Source organism: Gopherus evgoodei, unplaced genomic scaffold, assembly GCF_007399415.2.
Source record: "Gopherus evgoodei ecotype Sinaloan lineage unplaced genomic scaffold, rGopEvg1_v1.p scaffold_82_arrow_ctg1, whole genome shotgun sequence".
NCBI lineage: Eukaryota > Metazoa > Chordata > Testudines > Testudinidae > Gopherus > Gopherus evgoodei.
Window position 1 is genome coordinate 2,165 of NW_022060103.1, and position 17,908 is coordinate 20,072.

At 67.9% G+C, this 17,908-nt stretch overlaps 1 protein-coding gene across 7 annotated transcripts; it reads right to left on the reverse strand.

Annotated features, from left to right (window-relative positions):
• Nucleotides 1-1,423: 1,423 nt before the first annotated feature.
• On the reverse strand, nt 1,424-12,941 carry HAUS7 (HAUS augmin like complex subunit 7). 7 transcript variants are annotated; one of them, XM_030548060.1, is made up of 10 exons: nt 12,713-12,941; nt 12,127-12,242; nt 11,097-11,164; nt 10,028-10,089; nt 9,456-9,565; nt 8,593-8,748; nt 7,031-7,206; nt 2,041-2,259; nt 1,699-1,801; nt 1,424-1,608 (listed from the first exon to the last, which is right to left on the reverse strand). In XM_030548060.1, the coding sequence occupies exons 1-10, from the start codon at nt 12,833-12,835 to the stop codon at nt 1,446-1,448; spliced, it is 1,296 nt and encodes a 431-aa protein (XP_030403920.1). In that variant the 5' UTR covers nt 12,836-12,941; the 3' UTR covers nt 1,424-1,445. The 7 variants fall into 7 exon arrangements, 6 of the variants coding, with proteins under 6 accessions (XP_030403920.1, XP_030403919.1, XP_030403921.1 ...); XM_030548059.1 differs by having other exon boundaries at nt 8,593-8,751; nt 12,713-12,939; XM_030548061.1 differs by having other exon boundaries at nt 1,699-1,811; nt 7,110-7,206; nt 8,593-8,751; nt 12,713-12,937.
• Between the last annotated feature and the right edge of the window lie 4,967 nt (nt 12,942-17,908).

Below are 17,908 nucleotides of genomic sequence, written 5' to 3' on the forward strand. Positions count from 1 at the left end.
ATCCGGGCTCTCAGACTCTGCCACCCCAATGCTCTGATCACCAGCCTCCTCCCCTCCCAGAGCCGGGGCAGAACCCAGGCGTCCGGGCTCTCAGCCTCTGCCACCCCAATGCTCTGATCACCAGCCTCCTCCCCTCCCAGAGCTGGGGCAGAACCCAGGCGTCCGGGCTCTCAGCCTCTGCCACCCCAATGCTCTGATCACCAGCCTCCTCCCCTCCCAGAGCCGGGGCAGAACCCAGGCGTCCGGGCTCTCAGCCCCTGCCACCCCTATGCTCTGATCACCAGCCTCCTCCCCTCCCAGAGCTGGGGCAGAACCCAGGCGTCCGGGCTCTCAGCCCCTGCCACCCCTATGCTCTGATCACCAGCCCCCTCCCCTCCCAGAGCCGGGGCAGAACCCAGGCGTCCGGGCTCTCAGCCTCTGCCACTCCTATGCTCTGATCACCAGCCTCCTCCCCTCCCAGAGCCGGGGCAGAACCCAGGCGTCCGGGCTCTCAGCCCCTGCCACCCCTATGCTCTGATCACCAGCCTCCTCCCCTCCCAGAGCCGGGGCAGAACCCAGGCGTCCGGGCTCTCAGCCCCTGCCACCCCAATGCTCTGATCACCAGCCTCCTCCCCTCCCAGAGCCGGGGCAGAACCCAGGCGTCCGGGCTCTCAGCCTCTGCCACCCCAATGCTCTGATCACCAGCCTCCTCCCCTCCCAGAGCTGGGGCAGAACCCAGGCGTCCGGGCTCTCAGCCTCTGCCACCCCAATGCTCTGATCACCAGCCTCCTCCCCTCCCAGAGCCGGGGCAGAACCCAGGCGTCCGGGCTCTCAGCCTCTGCCACCCCAATGCTCTGATCACCAGCCTCCTCCTCCGCTCCCAGAGCCGGGGCAGAACCCAGGCGTCCGGGCTCTCAGCCTCTGCCACCCCTATGCTCTGATAACCAGCCTCCTCCCCTCCCAGAGCAGGGGCAGAACCCAGGCGTCCGGCTGCTTACGCAGGCTCCCTGCAGGTCAGCGCCCCCTAGTGTGCGAACTGGGGCTGGGACTGGAGGGGGCCCTGCCTTTGTGGGGGGAGGGCGCTGTGGTCTCTGGTTCCCCCTGCTGGTCAGACACAGACATGCAGGGATCTCGTGGCGTGGCGGGGGGCGGGGGGCAGGAGCAGAACTGCAGGACACCTGGGTTCCCTTCCTGGCCAGCTGCCGCCATCTCTTCCCTGGGCCCTGCCTCAGTTTCCCTGGCTGGGAAAGGGGAACAACGATTTGTCAGAGTGAGTTCCTTGGCAGGGTCCCCATGGGGGAGGCCCCCAATCTTGGTCAATGGGAAGGAACCATGCACAGGGGGGCAAACCTCAGTTAGGGGGTGCAGGCTCCACATGGGGGGGGCGATCTCAGTTGGGGGGGAGGGTCTGCGTGGGGGGGAAATCAGGGATAATTCGCACCAGTTAATAATTAATTACTCTTTTATTATCCCAGGAATAGTGGGACAGCAGCTCCCTTGTGGGATGGGGGCCCTGGAGCTCCCCACCCTTCTCCCCTTTCCCAGCCCAGTCCTGGGGTCACCCCGGCAGCCCCCCGGCAGCGGCCAGGCGGGCCTGGTAGCGCCGGCGCAGCTCCTCCATCTTCGCAGCTGGAACAGAAACAATTCACATCAGTTCAGCAGCTGCCCCCAAGCCCCGCCCGGACGCCTGGGTTCTCGGCCTGCTCTGGGGCAACTTACGCAGTGTCGCTGGGGGGCTGGTGCCTTCCTCGCCGCGTCTCCGCTCCACCGTCTGCACCACGTGCTCTGAGGTGTCGCTCAGCTGGGCCAGCGCCCGCAGCTCCTGGGGGAAGCTTTGGGGGGTGAGACCCTGGCACCATGGACCCTCCCCTTCCCCCCCGGGACTTCGCAGCCCCCCAGCCCACCCCTTAGAAGAAGAGCTTCTAGGACCTTGCTGGGGGGGCTGTCATTAAGGGCCCCACACCCATCTGGAGGGGGACCCATAGAGACCACGCCCCTTCTGTAGCTCCACCCCTCCCCATATTGCTCAGGCAAAGGGCCCATCCCCAGCCCCCTCAGTACCTGGGTGCAGAGGGTGAGGGCCTGGTGCAGGTGCTGGGCCAGGGGACCACAGGGGCTGAGCCGTGGGGCGGGGCCGCGGACGCAGTGTTCCCGCAGCTCTGTCTCGTACACCTGCCTGAAGGCCGCCATCAGCTGGTGTGAGTCGCAGGCTGCCAGCGCCAGGGTCTGCAGGGAAGTGCCAGGGGCCAGGGGATCCGTGTCCCCCCGCAGGGAGGAGCTCTGTGGGGAACGGGGTCAGTCTGGGTGCCCCAAAGGGCTCCCTTGCCCAGCAGAGAACCCAGGAGTCCTGGCTCCCAGCCCCCCTGCTCTAACCCACCAGCCCCCACTCCCCTCCTGGAGCCAGGGAGAGAACCCAGGAGTCCTGGCTCCCAGTCCCCTGCTCTAACCCACCAGCCCCCAGTCCCCTCCCAGAGCCGGGAGAGAACCCAGGAGTCCTGGCTCCCAGCCCCCCTGCTCTAACCCATCAGCCCCCACTCCCCTCCTGGAGCCAGGGAGAGAACCCAGGAGTCCTGGCTCCCAGCCCCGCTTGCTCTAACCCACCAGCCCCCAGTCCCCTCCCAGAGCCAGGAGAGAACCCAGGAGTCCTGGCTCCCAGCCCCCTCTGCTCTGACCCACCAGCCCCCAGTCCCCTCCCAGAGCCGGGAGAGAACCCAGGAGTCCTGGCTCCCAGCGCCCCCCTGCTCTGACCCACCAGCCCCCACTCCCCTCCCAGAGCTGGGAGAGAACCCAGGAGTCCTGGCTCCCAGCCCCCCCTGCTCTGACCCACCAGCCCCCACTCCCCTCCCAGAGCCGGGGAGAGAACCCAGGAGTCCTGGCTCCCAGCCCCCCTGCTCTAACCCACCCCCCTCCCAGAGCCAGGAGAGAACCCAGGAGTCCTGGCTCCCAGCCCCCCCTGCTCTAACCCACCAGCCCCCACTCCCCTCCCAGAGCCGGGAGAGAACCCAGGAGTCCTGGCTCCCAGCCCCCTCTGCTCTGACCCACCAGCCCCCAGTCCCCTCCCAGAGCCGGGAGAGAACCCAGGAGTCCTGGCTCCCAGCGCCCCCCTGCTCTGACCCACCAGCCCCCAGTCCCCTCCCAGAGCCGGGAGAGAACCCAGGAGTCCTGGCTCCCAGCGCCCCCCTGCTCTGACCCACCAGCCCCCACTCCCCTCCCAGAGCTGGGAGAGAACCCAGGAGTCCTGGCTCCCAGCCCCCCCTGCTCTGACCCACCAGCCCCCACTCCCCTCCCAGAGCCGGGGAGAGAACCCAGGAGTCCTGGCTCCCCGCCCCCCTGCTCTAACCCACCCCCCTCCCAGAGCCAGGAGAGAACCCAGGAGTCCTGGCTCCCAGCCCCCCCTGCTCTAACCCACCAGCCCCCACTCCCCTCCCAGAGCCAGGAGAGAACCCAGGAGTCCTGGCTCCCAGCCCCCCCCTGCTCTGACCCACCAGCCCCCAGTCCCCTCCCAGAGCCGGGAGAGAACCCAGGAGTCCTGGCTCCCAGCCCCGCTTGCTCTAACCCACCAGCCCCCAGTCCCCTCCCAGAGCCAGGAGAGAACCCAGGAGTCCTGGCTCCCAGCCCCCTCTGCTCTGACCCACCAGCCCCCAGTCCCCTCCCAGAGCCGGGAGAGAACCCAGGAGTCCTGGCTCCCAGCGCCCCCCTGCTCTGACCCACCAGCCCCCACTCCCCTCCCAGAGCTGGGAGAGAACCCAGGAGTCCTGGCTCCCAGCCCCCCCTGCTCTGACCCACCAGCCCCCACTCCCCTCCCAGAGCCGGGGAGAGAACCCAGGAGTCCTGGCTCCCAGCCCCCCTGCTCTAACCCACCCCCCTCCCAGAGCCAGGAGAGAACCCAGGAGTCCTGGCTCCCAGCCCCCCCTGCTCTAACCCACCAGCCCCCACTCCCCTCCCAGAGCCGGGAGAGAACCCAGGAGTCCTGGCTCCCAGCCCCCTCTGCTCTGACCCACCAGCCCCCAGTCCCCTCCCAGAGCCGGGAGAGAACCCAGGAGTCCTGGCTCCCAGCCCCCCCTGCTCTACCCACCAGCCCCCACTCCCCTCCCAGAGCCAGGGAGAGAACCCAGGAGTCCTGGCTCCCACCAGCCCCCACTCCCCTCCCAGAGCTGGGAGAGAACCCAGGAGTCCTGGCTCCCAGCCCCCCCTGCTCTGACCCACCAGCCCCCACTCCCCTCCCAGAGCCGGGAGAGAACCCAGGAGTCCTGGCTCCCAGCCCCCCTGCTCTAACCCACCCCCCTCCCAGAGCCAGGAGAGAACCCAGGAGTCCTGGCTCCCAGCCCCCCCTGCTCTAACCCACCAGCCCCCACTCCCCTCCCAGAGCCGGGAGAGAACCCAGGAGTCCTGGCTCCCAGCCCCCCCTGCTCTGACCCACCAGCCCCCACTCCCCTCCCAGAGCCGGGAGAGAACCCAGGAGTCCTGGCTCCCAGCCCCCCCTGCTCTAACCCACCAGCCCCCAGTCCCCTCCCAGAGCCAGGGAGAGAACCCAGGAGTCCTGGCTCCCAGCCCCCCTTGTCTGTACCCACCAGCCCCCACTCCCCTCCCAGAGCCGGGAGAGAACCCAGGAGTCCTGGCTCCCAGCCCCCCCTGCTCTGACCCACCAGCCCCCACTCCCCTCCCAGAGCCTGGGAGAGAACCCAGGAGTCCTGGCTCCCAGCCCCCCCTGCTCTGACCCACCAGCCCCCACTCCCCTCCCAGAGCCGGGGAGAGAACCCAGGAGTCCTGGCTCCCAGCCCCCCTGCTCTAACCCACCAGCCCCCACTCCCCTCCCAGAGCCGGGAGAGAACCCAGGAGTCCTGGCTCCCAGCCCCCCTGCTCTAACCCACCAGCCCCCACTCCCCTCCCAGAGCCGGGGAGAGAACCCAGGAGTCCTGGCTCCCAGCCCCCCCTGCTCTGACCCACCAGCCCCCACTCCCCTCCCAGAGCCGGGAGAGAACCCAGGAGTCCTGGCTCCCAGCCCCCCCTGCTCTAACCACCAGCCCCCACTCCCCTCCCAGAGCCAGGGAGAGAACCCAGGAGTCCTGGCTCCCAGCCCCCCCTGCTCTAACCCACCAGCCCCCACTCCCCTCCCAGAGCCAGGGAGAGAACCCAGGAGTCCTGGCTCCCAGCCCCCCTGCTCTACCCACCAGCCCCCACTCCCCTCCCAGAGCCGGGAGAGAACCCAGGAGTCCTGGCTCCCAGCCCCCCTGCTCTGACCCACCAGCCCCCACTCCCCTCCCAGAGCCGGGGAGAGAACCCAGGAGTCCTGGCTCCCAGCCCCCCCTGCTCTAACCCACCAGCCCCCACTCCCCTCCCAGAGCCGGGGAGAGAACCCAGGAGTCCTGGCTCCCAGCCCCCCTGCTCTAACCCACCCCCCTCCCAGAGCCAGGAGAGAACCCAGGAGTCCTGGCTCCCAGCGCCCCCCTGCTCTGACCCACCAGCCCCCAGTCCCCTCCCAGAGCCGGGAGAGAACCCAGGAGTCCTGGCTCCCAGCCCGACTCTGACCCACCAGCCCCCACTCCCCTCCCAGAGCTGGGAGAGAACCCAGGAGTCCTGGCTCCCAGCCCCCCCAACCCATCGGCCCCCACTCCCCTCCCAGAGCCGGGCAGAGAACCCAGGAGTCCTGGCTCCCAGCCCCCCTGCTCTAACCCACTAGCCCCGAGTCCCATCCCAGAGCCGGGAGAGAACCCAGGAGTCCTGGCTCCCAGCCCCCCCTGCTCTAACCCACCAGCCCCCACTCCCCTCCCAGAGCCAGGAGAGAACCCAGGAGTCCTGGCTCCCAGCCCCCCCCTGCTCTGACCCACCAGCCCCCAGTCCCCTCCCAGAGCCGGGAGAGAACCCAGGAGTCCTGGCTCCCAGCCCCCCTTGCTCTAACCCACCAGCCCCCACTCCCCTCCCAGAGCCAGGAGAGAACCCAGGAGTCCTGGCTCCCAGACCCCTCCAACCCCCACTCCCCTCCCAGAGCCGGGAGAGAACCCAGGAGTCCTGGCTCCCAGCGCCCCCCTGCTCTGACCCACCAGCCCCCACTCCCCTCCCAGAGCGGGGAGAGAACCCAGGAGTCCTGGCTCCCAGCCCCCCCTGCTCTGACCCACCAGCCCCCACTCCCCTCCCAGAGCCGGGGAGAGAACCCAGGAGTCCTGGCTCCCAGCCCCCCCTGCTCTAACCCACAGCCCCCCTCCCTCCAGAGCCAGGAGAGAACCCAGGAGTCCTGGCTCCCAGCCCCCCCTGCTCTAACCCACCAGCCCCCACTCCCCTCCCAGAGCTGGGAGAGAACCCAGGAGTCCTGGCTCCCAGCCCCCCCTGCTCTGACCCACCAGCCCCCACTCCCCTCCCAGAGCCGGGGAGAGAACCCAGGAGTCCTGGCTCCCAGCCCCCCTGCTCTAACCCACCCCCCTCCCAGAGCCAGGAGAGAACCCAGGAGTCCTGGCTCCCAGCCCCCCCTGCTCTAACCCACCAGCCCCCACTCCCCTCCCAGAGCCGGGAGAGAACCCAGGAGTCCTGGCTCCCAGCCCCCTCTGCTCTGACCCACCAGCCCCCAGTCCCCTCCCAGAGCCGGGAGAGAACCCAGGAGTCCTGGCTCCCAGCGCCCCCCTGCTCTGACCCACCAGCCCCCAGTCCCCTCCCAGAGCCGGGAGAGAACCCAGGAGTCCTGGCTCCCAGCGCCCCCCTGCTCTGACCCACCAGCCCCCACTCCCCTCCCAGAGCTGGGAGAGAACCCAGGAGTCCTGGCTCCCAGCCCCCCCTGCTCTGACCCACCAGCCCCCACTCCCCTCCCAGAGCCGGGGAGAGAACCCAGGAGTCCTGGCTCCCAGCCCCCCTGCTCTAACCCACCCCCCTCCCAGAGCCAGGAGAGAACCCAGGAGTCCTGGCTCCCAGTCCTGCCCTGCTCTGACCCCCCAGTCCCCTCCCAGAGCCGGGAGAGAACCCAGGAGTCCTGGCTCCCAGCCCCCCCTGCTCTGACCCACCAGCCCCCACTCCCCTTCCAGAGCCGGGAGAGAGCCCAGGAGTCCTGGTGCTGAGTCCCTACCCAGAGTGCACAGGGATCTAACTCTGTTCCCGGATGTACGGTTCCCCCAGAAGTCTCGGCTCCCCCTCAGCAAGCCCACCTCTGCGCGCAGCCGCTCCAGTGCGGCGTTCGCCTCCTCCAGGGTCCTGGAGAGCTCAGCCAGTGTCTTCCCACTGGATCTCCCTGACAGCCGGCTCCTTCGAAGAAACGGGGTGGTTACAGCACGCAGTGGGGAGCCCGGACGCTTGGGTTTTCTTCCGGGTTCTGGGAGGGGAGTGGGGGCTGGTGGGTTAGAGCAGGGGGGCTGGGAGCCAGGACTCCTGGGTTCTCTCCCGGCTCTGGGAGGGGAGTGGGGTCTAGTGGTTAGAGCAGGGGGGGCTGGGAGCCAGGACTCCTGGGTTCTCTCCCTGGCTCTGGGAGGGGAGTGGGGGCTGGTGGGTTAGAGCAGGGGGGGGCTGGGAGCCAGGACTCCTGGGTTCTCTCCCTGGCTCTGGGAGGGGAGTGGGGGCTGGTGGTTAGAGCAGGGGGGGCTGGGAGCCAGGACTCCTGGGTTCTCTCCCTGGCTCTGGGAGGGGAGTGGGGGCTGGTGGTTAGAGCAGGGGGGGCTGGGAGCCAGGACTCCTGGGTTCTCTCCTGGCTCTGGGAGGGGAGTGAGGGCTGGTGGGTTAGAGCAGGGGGGGCTGGGAGCCAGGACTCCTGGGTTCTCTCCCGGCTCTGGGAGGGGAGTGGGGTCTAGTGGTTAGAGCAGGGGGGGCTGGGAGCCAGGACTCCTGGGTTCTCTCCCTGGCTCTGGGAGGGGAGTGGGGGCTGGTGGGTTAGAGCAGGGGGGGGCTGGGAGCCAGGACTCCTGGGTTCTCTCCCTGGCTCTGGGAGGGGAGTGGGGGCTGGTGGTTAGAGCAGGGGGGGCTGGGAGCCAGGACTCCTGGGTTCTCTCCTGGCTCTGGGAGGGGAGTGAGGGCTGGTGGGTTAGAGCAGGGGGGGCTGGGAGCCAGGACTCCTGGGTTCTCTCCCCGGCTCTGGGAGGGGAGTGGGGGCTGGTGGTTAGAGCAGGGGGGGGGCTGGGAGCCAGGACTCCTGGGTTCTCTCCCGGACCCTGGGAGGGGAGTGGGGGCTGGTGGTTAGAGCAGGGGCGGGTGGGCGCCAGGACTCCTGGGTTCTCTCCTGGCTCTGGGAGGGGAGTGGGGGCTAGTGGGTCAGAGCAGGGGGGGGGCTGGGAGCCAGGACTCCTGGGTTCTCTCCTGGCTCTGGGAGGGGAGTGAGGGCTGGTGGGTTAGAGCAGGGGGGGGCTGGGAGCCAGGACTCCTGGGTTCTCTCCTGGCTCTGGGAGGGGATTGGGGGCTGGTGGGTGAGAGCAGGGGGGCTGGGAGCCAGGACTCCTGGGTTCTCTCCTGGATCTGGGAGGGGAGTGGGGGCTGGTGGTTAGAGCAGGGGGGGCTGGAAGCCAGGACTCCTGGGTTCTCTCCTGGCTCTGGGAGAGGAACTGGCAGAGTTAGCAGAGAGGAAATCTCCATGGAGCAGGATGGGGGCAGGGCCCAGCCTTGGCTGGGGGAGGGGTCTGTGAAGGGGACAAACCCCCAACAAACCTCATGTGCGGGGCCAGCTCCTCCAGCAGCAGCGGCTTGATGTCGGCGGTGCAGGGGGGCAGGGTGGGGGCCAGCAAGGCCGGCAAACTGGGGCTGGAGAAGACCTCGCGAAGGAATTCTTCATTCTTCCTCGCGGCCCCCCGGAGCGACTCCTCCCTGCTGCAGGGACAGGCAGGGTCAGCCAGGACTCCTGGGTTCCCTCCCTGGCTCGGGGCTGGGGGGTCAAAGCAGGGGGGCTGGGAGCCAGGACTCCTGGGTTCTCTCCCCGGCTCTGGGAGGGGAGTGGGGGCTGGTGGGTTAGACAGGGGAGCTGGGAGCCAGGACTCCTGGGTTCTCTCCCCGGCTCTGGGAGGGGAGTGGGGGCTGGTGGTTAGAGCAGGGGGGCTGGGAGCCAGGACGCCTGGGTTCTCTCCCCAGCTCTGGGAGGGAAGTGGGGGCTGGTGGTTAGAGCAGGGGGGGCTGGGAGCCAGGACTCCTGGGTTCTCTCCCCGGCTCTGGGAGAGGAGTGGGGGCTGGTGGTTAGAGCAGGGGGTTGGGAGCCCGGACTCCTGGGTTCTCTCCCTGGCTCTGGGAGGGGAGTGGGGGCTGGTGGTTAGAGCAGGGGGGCTGGGAGCCCGGACTCCTGGGTTCTCTCCCTGGCTCTGGGAGGGGAGTGGGGACTGGTGGGTTAGACGGTGGGGCTGGGAGCCAGGAATCCTGGGTTCGCTCCCCAGCTCTGGGAGGGAAGTGGGGGCTTGTAGGCTGGAGCACCCCTAGTGCTCCCCTGGAGCACAGCGCCCCCTAGCGCCCAGCACTGCCTGCCAGAGGAGAGGCCCCCCCCCGCAGACACCTCCCAGAGCTTGCAGCGGGCAGGCCTCCTGGACCTGGAGGTGGTCGAGTCCCCAGCATCCGTCCCAGTGATGGCGTCCAGGTACCGGATCACATCCAGCAGCTGCTCCATGAACCGGAGCTGCCGCTCGGCACTGGCCTCCCCCTGCAGAGAGATGGTGGTGAGAGCGCCCCCTGCAGATCGCTGCTACGCCACCCCCCTCCCCTCCCAGAGCCGGAAGAGAACCCAGGCATCCGGGCTCCCAGCCCCCTCCCCTCCCAGAGCTGGGGGAGAGAACCCAGGAGTCCTGGCTCCCAGCCCCCCTGCTCTGACCCACCAGCCCACTCCCCTCCCAGAGCCGGAAGAGAACCCAGGCATCCGGGCTCCCAGCCCCCTCCCCTCCCAGAGCTGGGGGAGAGAACCCAGGAGTCCTGGCTCCCAGCCCCCCTGCTCTGACCCACCAGCCCACTCCCCTCCCAGAGCCGGAAGAGAACCCAGGCATCTGGGCTCCCAGCCCCCCTCTCCCCCTCAACGCTGGGGAGAACCCAGGCGTCCAGGCTCCCAGCCCCCTTCCCCCCCCCGAGCAGCAGAGAACCCAGGCGTCCCGATTATCCTAAACTCCAACACCTCAATGAGATCAAGCTCGTCTGATCGACACAGCAGCAGGTCGGAGCCCAGTTTGGCCATTTCTGTCAGGAGAGAACAGAGCCAGTGAAACCCTCACGCTGGGATGCACCTGCCCCTGGGCTGGGGCCTGGCGGTAAAATCCAGAGGAGGGGGCTGGGAGCCAGGACTCCTGGGTTCTCTCCCAGCTCGAGGAGGGGAGTGGGGGCTGGTGGGTCAGAGCAGGGGGGGCTGGGAGCCAGGACTCCTGGGTTCTCTCCCCGGCTCTGGGAGGGGAGTGGGGGCTGGTAGTTAGAGCAGGGGGGGCTGGGAGCCAGGACTCCTGGGTTCTCTCCCAGCTCGGGGAGGGGAGTGGGGGCTGGTGGTTAGAGCGGGGGGGCTGGGAGCCAGGACTCCTGGGTTCTTTCCCTGGCTCTGGGAGGGGAGTAGGGGCTGGTGGTTAGAGGAATGGGGGCTGGGAGCCAGGACTCCTGGGTTCTCTCCCGGCTCTGGGAGGGGAGTGGGGTCTAGTGGTTAGAGCAGGGGGGGCTGGGAGCCAGGACTCCTGGGTTCTCTCCCGGCTCGGGGAGGGGAGGGGGGGCTGGTGGGTTAGAGCAGGGGGGCTGGGAGCCAGGACTCCTGGGTTCTCTCCCGGCTCTGGGAGGGGAGGCGGGGCTGGGAGCCAGGACTCCTGGGTTCTCTCCCGGCTCGGGGAGGGGAGGGGGGGCTGGTGGGTTAGAGCAGGGGGGCTGGGAGCCAGGACTCCTGGGTTCTCTCCCAGCTCAGGGAGGGGAGTGGGGGCTGGTGGTTAGAGCGGGGGGGCTGGGAGCCAGGACTCCTGGGTTCTTTCCCTGGCTCTGGGAGGGGAGTAGGGGCTGGTGGTTAGAGGAATGGGGGCTGGGAGCCAGGACTCCTGGGTTCTCTCCCGGCTCGGGGAGGGGAGGGGGGGCTGGTGGGTTAGAGCAGGGGGGCTAGAAGCCCGAACTCTTGGGCTCTTTCCCAGCTCTGGGAGAGGAGTGGAGCCTCTGGGGGCTTGGAGGGGAGTCAGCCCCCATACGTGGGCAGCTCTGGGGCTCAATTGAGCTGGACACACCTTGAGTTTTCTCCTCCGTCTGCGACTCCGTGAGAGTGGCGAATTGCTCTTGGAGGGGGGGGTTCGCTCTAGGGGGCGGGGGAGAAAGCGTCACTGCAGGAGCCAGGCTGATGTGCCCAACTCTGGGGAATTCACGCCCTGGGGAGCTAAGGTGGGCAGCGCAGGGCCATAAATGGGTCCTGGGGGGGCTAAGGGGGGTGACTGGGGGCACTGGGGTGGGGTCCTGGGCACCGGGGGGGTCCTGGAGTGGCACTAAGGGGATCCTGGGGGGTGTCACTAGAGGGGTCCCAGGTCCTAGGCGCTGGGGAGGTCCTGGAGGGGTGGGGGGTCCCAGGTACCGGGTGCTGGGGGGGCGCTAGGGGGGTCCCAGGTACCGGGCGCTGGGGGGAGGCGCTAGGGGGGTCCCGGGTACCGGGTGCTAGGGGGGTTCCGGGTACCGGGCGCTGGGGGGGGAGCACTAGGGGGGTCCCAGGTACCGGGCGCTGGGGGGGGGGGGCCCTAGGCGGGTTCCGGGTACCGGGCGCTGGGGGGGGGCCCTAGGGGGGTTCTGGGTACCGGGCACTGGGGGGGGGCCCTAGGGGGGTCCCGGGTACCGGGCGCTAGGGGGGTCCCGGGTACCGGGCGCTGGGGGGGGCGCTAGGCGAGTTCCGGGTACCGGGCGCCTGGGGGGGGTGCTAGGGGGGTCCCGGGCACCGGGCGCTGGGGGGGGGCCCTAGGGGGGTCCCGGGTACCGGGCGCGGGGGGGGGGCCCGAGGGGGGTCCCGGGTACCGGGCGCTGCGGGGGGGGCCCTAGGGGGGTCCCGGGTACCGGGCGCTGCGGGGGGGCCTAGGGGGGTTCCGGGTACCGGGCGCTGCGGGGGGGGGCCCTAGGGGGGTCCCGGGTACCGGGCGCTGCGGGGGGGGGCCCTAGGGGGGTCCCGGGTACCGGGCGCTGCGGGGGGGGGCCCTAGGGGGGTCCCGGGCGCTGGGGGGGGCCTAGGGGGGTCCCGGGTACCGGGCGCTGGGGGGGGCCTAGGGGGGTTCCGGGTACCGGGCGCAGAGCCAGGCCAGCAGCTCCAGGCGCTGGGCCGAGGGGGCGCAGAGGAGCCCCAGGGCCGCCCCGGGCTCGGGCAGGAAAACTCCGTCCAACAGGGGGCAGCGCAGCTCCTGGGGGGACACAGCTGGTCAGATGGATCCCCCCACCACGGCACAATGGCTCCGCCCGCCTGCCCCCCCCCGTGTGATCCTCCCGCCCAGCACCTCCGACAGCCTCCTCGGCACAATGGTCTCACCCAGGTGCGATGGTCCCGCCCGGCGCCCCCTCCCCCTCCGGGTGCGATGGTCCCGCCCGGCAGCCCCCTCCCCTGGGAGGTTTGATGGTCCCGCCCGGCGCCCCCCTCCAGGTGCGATGGTCCCGCCAGGCAGCCCCCCTCCCCTGGGAGGTTTGATGGTCCCGCCCGGCGCCCCCCTCCGGGTGCGATGGTCCCGCCCGGCAGCCCCCTCCCCTGGGAGGTTTGATGGTCCCGCCCGGCGCCCCCCTCCAGGTGCGATGGTCCCGCCAGGCAGCCCCCCTCCCCTGGGAGGTTTGATGGTCCCGCCCGGCGCCCCCCTCCGGGTGCGAAGGTCCCGCTCGGTACCTTCAGTTGCTCATACACCGAGGCGGCCGCGGCCGCTGCCATCTTTCCTGCAGCCCGCGTAGCGCTGAGCCGCGCTCCAATTGGCCAGCGCAGGTGCCACTCACACTGACCTGCAGCGCTCATTGGCTGATGGCCTCACAGAAGCCACGCCCCTTTTCTATCCCTCTCCGTAATACAGAGTGCGGGGCTGGTCCGGGTAAAGGGCGGGGCCGGGTTAGGGTTATCAGGGCGGGGCTAAATTAGGGGGCGGGGCCGGGTCAGGGTTATCAGGGCGGGGCTAAATTAGGGGGCGGGGCCGGGTCAGGGTTATCAGGGCGGGGCTAAATTAGGGGGCGGGGCCGGGTTAGGGTTATCGGGGCGGGGCTAAATTAGGGGGCGGGGCCGGGCTAGGGTTATCGGGGCGGGGCCGGGTAAGGGGGCGGGGCCGGGTTAAGGTTATCGGGGCGGGGCCGGGTAAGGGGGCGGGGCCGGGTTAAGGTTATCGGGGCGGAGCCAGGTAAGGGGGCGGGGCTGGGTTAGGGTTATCGGGGCGGAGCCGGGTAAGGGGCGGTGCCATGTTAGGGTTATCGGGGCGGAGCCAAGTAAGGGGGCGGGGCCGGGTTAGGGTTATTGGGGCGGAGCCGGGTAAGGGGGCGGTGCCGGGTTAGGGTTATCGGGGCGGAGCCGGGTAAGGGGGCGGTGCCAGGTTAGGGTTATCAGGGCAGAGCCGGGTACAGGGACACGGCTGGGTTAGGGTTACTGGGGCGGAGCCGGGTAAGGGGGCGGGGCCAATTGGGGCGGGGCCGGGTAAGGGTTATCGGGGCAGGGCTGGGTAAGGGGGCGGGGCCGGGTAAGGGTTATCGGGGCAGGGCTGGGTAAGGGGGTGGGGCCGGGTTAGGGTTATCGGGGCGGAGCCGGGTAAGGGGGCGGTGCCGGGTTAGGGTTATCGGGGCGGAGCCGGGTAAGGGGGCGGTGCCAGGTTAGGGTTATCGGGGCGGAGCCGGGTAAGGGGGCGGTGCCGGGTTAGGGTTATCGGGGCGGAGCCGGGTAAGGGGGCGGTGCCAGGTTAGGGTTATTGGGGCGGAGCTGGGTAAGGGGGCGGGGCCGGGTTAGGGTTATCGGGGCGGAGCCGGGTAGAGGGAGACGGCTGGGTTAGGGTTATCGGGGCGGAGCCAGGTAAGGGGGCGGTGCCAGGTTAGGGTTATTGGGGCGGAGCCAGGTAAGGGGGCGGGGCCGGGTTAGGGTTATCAGGGCGGAGCCGGGTAGAGGGACACAGCTGGGTTAGGGTTACTGGGGCGGAGCCGGGTAAGGGGGCGGGGCCAATTGGGGCGGGGCCGGGTAAGGGTTATCGGGGCAGGGCTGGGTAAGGGGGCGGGGCCGGGTAAGGGTTATCGGGGCAGGGCTGGGTAAGGGGGCGGGGCCGGGTTAAGGTTATCGGGGTGGAGCCAGGTAAGGGGGCGGGGCTGGGTTAGGGTTATCGGGGCGGAGCCGGGTAAGGGGCGGTGCCATGTTAGGGTTATCGGGGCGGAGCCAAGTAAGGGGGCGGGGCCGGGTTAGGGTTATTGGGGTGGAGCCGGGTAAGGGGGCGGTGCCGGGTTAGGGTTATCGGGGCGGAGCTGGGTAAGGGGGCGGTGCCAGGTTAGGGTTATTGGGGCGGAGCCGGGTAAGGGGGCGGGGCCGGGTTAGGGTTATGGGGGCGGAGCCGGGTAGAGGGAGACGGCTGGGTTAGGGTTATCGGGGCGGAGCCGGGTAAGGGGGCGGGGCCAATTGGGGCGGGGCCGGGTAAGGGTTATCGGGGCAGGGCTGGGTAAGGGGGTGGGGCCGGGTTAGGGTTATCAGGGCGGAGCCGGGTAAGGGGGCGGTGCCGGGTTAGGGTTATCGGGGCGGAGCCGGGTAAGGGGGCGGTGCCGGGTTAGGGTTATCGGGGCGGAGCCGCGTAAGGGGGCGGTGCCGGGTTAGGGTTATCGGGGCGGAGCCGGGTAAGGGGGCGGGGCCGGGTTAGGGTTATCAGGGCGGAGCCGGGTAGAGGGACACGGCTGGGTTAGGGTTATTGGGGCGGAGCCGGGTAAGGGGGCGGGGCCGATTGGGGCGGGGCAAGGGTTATCGGGGCGGGGCTGGGTAAGGGTTATTGGGGTGGGGCCAGGTAACAGGGCGAGGCCGGGTTAGGATTATTAGGGCAGAGCTGGGTAAGGGGGTGAGGCTGGGTTAGGGTTATCCAAGTGGAGCCAGTAAAGGGGCAGGGCTGGGTAAGGGGGCGGGTCCGGTTAATGGGGTGGGGCCAGGTTAGGGTTATCGGGATGGGGTAAGGGGGCGGGGCCGGGTGAAAGAGTGGGGCCAGGTTAGGGTTATCAGGGCAGGGCCGGGTTAAGGTTATCAGGGCAGGGCAAGGGGGCGGGGGCAGGTGAAGGCGGGGGCTGGGTTAGGGCTATCAGGGCGGGGCTGGGTAAGGGGGTAGGGCCGGTTTATGGAGTGGGGTCGGGGTAAGGGGGCGGAGCCGGGTGAAGGGATAGGGCTGGGTTAAGGTTATCAGGGCGGGTGAAGGGGCAGGGCCGGGTTAGGGTTAGCAGGGCAGGGCGGGGCCAGGTGAAGGGGTGGGGCCAGATTAAGGTTAGGGGTGGCGTTATTAGCAGGGCGCAGAAGCCGCAGCATGGGGGGGGGCTGCGCCAGGCAGCTCTTGCGGTTAGCCCCTCCCCCCTCTGGCCGGGGGGGGCTGGGGTCCATGGGCTCAGAGGAAGCAGCGTTTCCTCTGCTCACAAAGGCAGGAAGCCGGAGGCGCTGCAGGAGGGGGGCACTGGGGGGGCCTGTGGCTCTTCCAGGCTGGATGGGAAGTCAGGGGAGACTTGGCCAGGGAATAGCGTCCCCCACCGAGCCCCCCAGTGCCCAGCCCTGCCCCCCGTTGAGCCCCCAAACCGGTGCCCCCCAGCACCCAGCCCTGCCCCCCAGGAGAGAGCGGCCCCCACTCCGCCGACGAGCACCCCCTGCCAAATACCTCTCCCCAGCGCCCCTCGCCCGGTGCCCCCCAGCGCCCAGCCCTGACTCCTGGCAAATCTCACAGTTCTGCTCCCCCAGGTCCGGCCGCAGCTGGCTGCACAGGGGAAGGGCAGCTGCAGGAGGGATGGGGATGGGGGGCTGCTCAGGGAGGGGGGAAAAGGCCTGATACAGGCTCCTGCCCCCCCGCGCAGGCTCCAGGGACTGAGTGCAGCCCCCTATCGCAGCCAAGGTGCAGCAAGAAACTGGCCCTGGCCTCTGCTAGGGGAAAAGTGAGGTTCTGACCCACCAGCCCCACTCCGCTCCCGGAGCCGGGAGAGAACCCAGGAGTCCTGGCTCCCAGCCCCCCTGCTGTAACCACCAGCCCCCACTGCCCTCCCAGAGCTGGGGAGAGAACCCAGGAGTCCTGGCTCCCAGCCCCCCTGCTGTAACCACCAGCCCCCACTGCCCTCCCAGAGCTGGGGAGAGAATCCAGGAGTCCTGGCTCCCAGCCCCCCTGCTTTAACCACCAGCCCCCACTGCCCTCCCAGAGCTGGGGAGAGAACCCAGGAGTCCTGGCTCCCAGCCCCCCTGCTGTAACCACCAGCCCCCACTGCCCTCCCAGAGCTGGGGAGAGAACCCAGGAGTCCTGTGCTGGGGAGAAGAATCCCCCGCTGGAAAACACTGCAGGAGCAGGGGGTTAAAGTCCAGCTTTATTGTCCCTGCTGGTTCCCAGTCCCGCCCCCCCCTTTACAGTCCCTGCACGAGGTGGGGGGAAGTGTTAGAACAGTGAAAAAACAACACCCCCCCCACAGGCCCAAGCATCAGCTAGCGAGGATCAGTGTGACCGTCTGGCACTTGGACACACACACAGGCATGGCACATCCTGTCCAGCAGGGACACGCCAGGGTTCCTCTCCTCCAGCAGCGACACGCACGTGGGGACACCCATGGGACAGCTCCTCCAGCAGGGATGGACAGACGGACACCGTTCTTTCCTGGCTCCCAGGTCTCTGCTGCGAACCCACTGCAACACAATCTGGTTTTCGGCTGGGAACCCTACTGAGAACTAGTTCTAGAGTTGCCAAGTAGCCCCAGTTCCAATCCAGTTGTTCAAAACTCACAAGCACGTGGTTGGACCTGGTCCAGGTCAGCGTTCAGTCTCGGGGTGACATTCCAGCGCAGGCATTGCAGTGAGGTCTGATGGGGAAGTGTCCTGATTCAACTTCTGGAGCTGCAAGTTCTAGACTCCAGCAGCGTAGCCTAACTGGCTCTAGAACCAAAAGATACCAGCAAGGCAGGCAAGTGGGCTCTGGATCCTTGTTCTAGGGCCCCAGGTTCCAGACCTGGCACTGGAGATCACTCGACCCACTTCGAGATCTGCTGGTTCTAGACTCTGGCATGATTATTACTCTCATGATGGCTCTAGAACCAACGGTCCAAACAAGATGGGCATTCTCTATCTTTGTTGTATAGCCAGGTTCCAAACCTGCCCCACATGGCTTTTAAAGGATAATGCTCAAGCAATAAGGTTCTAGATAGAGTGGATCACCAATCCTGGCTACAGGTCCCAGACCTGGCACTGGAGAATCCTGAACATGCTTCGAGAGCTGCAGGTTGTAGGTTCCACCATAGTAGATTGGTAGCTTTAGAACCAAAAGGTCTCAACAAGGCAGGTAAATGTTGGCTCTGGATCCTGGTTCCAGAACTGCTATTCCAGACCTGGCACTGGCTAATGGGGATTCCTTCACCCACATCTAGAGCTGCAGGATCTAGATTGTGGAATGGTAGCTCAGTGTCTTATAACGATCACTGTTGCTTTAGATCAAAAGAAGGCAGTTAATATAAGCCCTCTGTCTTTGTTTTAGAGATGCATATTCCAGACCTGGTTCTGTAGATTCCTTAGTCCACTTCTAGAACTGCAGGTTCTAGACTCCACCTTGGTGGTTTCTAACTCTTATTGTGGCTCTAGAACTACTGGCTCAAACAAGGCAGACAATTGTTGGTTCCACATCCTGGTTCCAGAGCTTCAGGTTCCAGATCTGGCATATGGTTTTGAAATGGTAGTTCTGGTGCAATCAGATTCTAGGTGCAGCTGATCTCCCCCATTCTAGAGGCCCAGATTTCAGACATGGCATTAGCAGTCAAGATTTCTTAATCTGCCTCTATAGCTGCACGTTCTATGCTCTAGCATGATCGTTTACTGGCTTAATATTCTCCTAATTGAACCTCTAGAACCAAATGTCCAAAC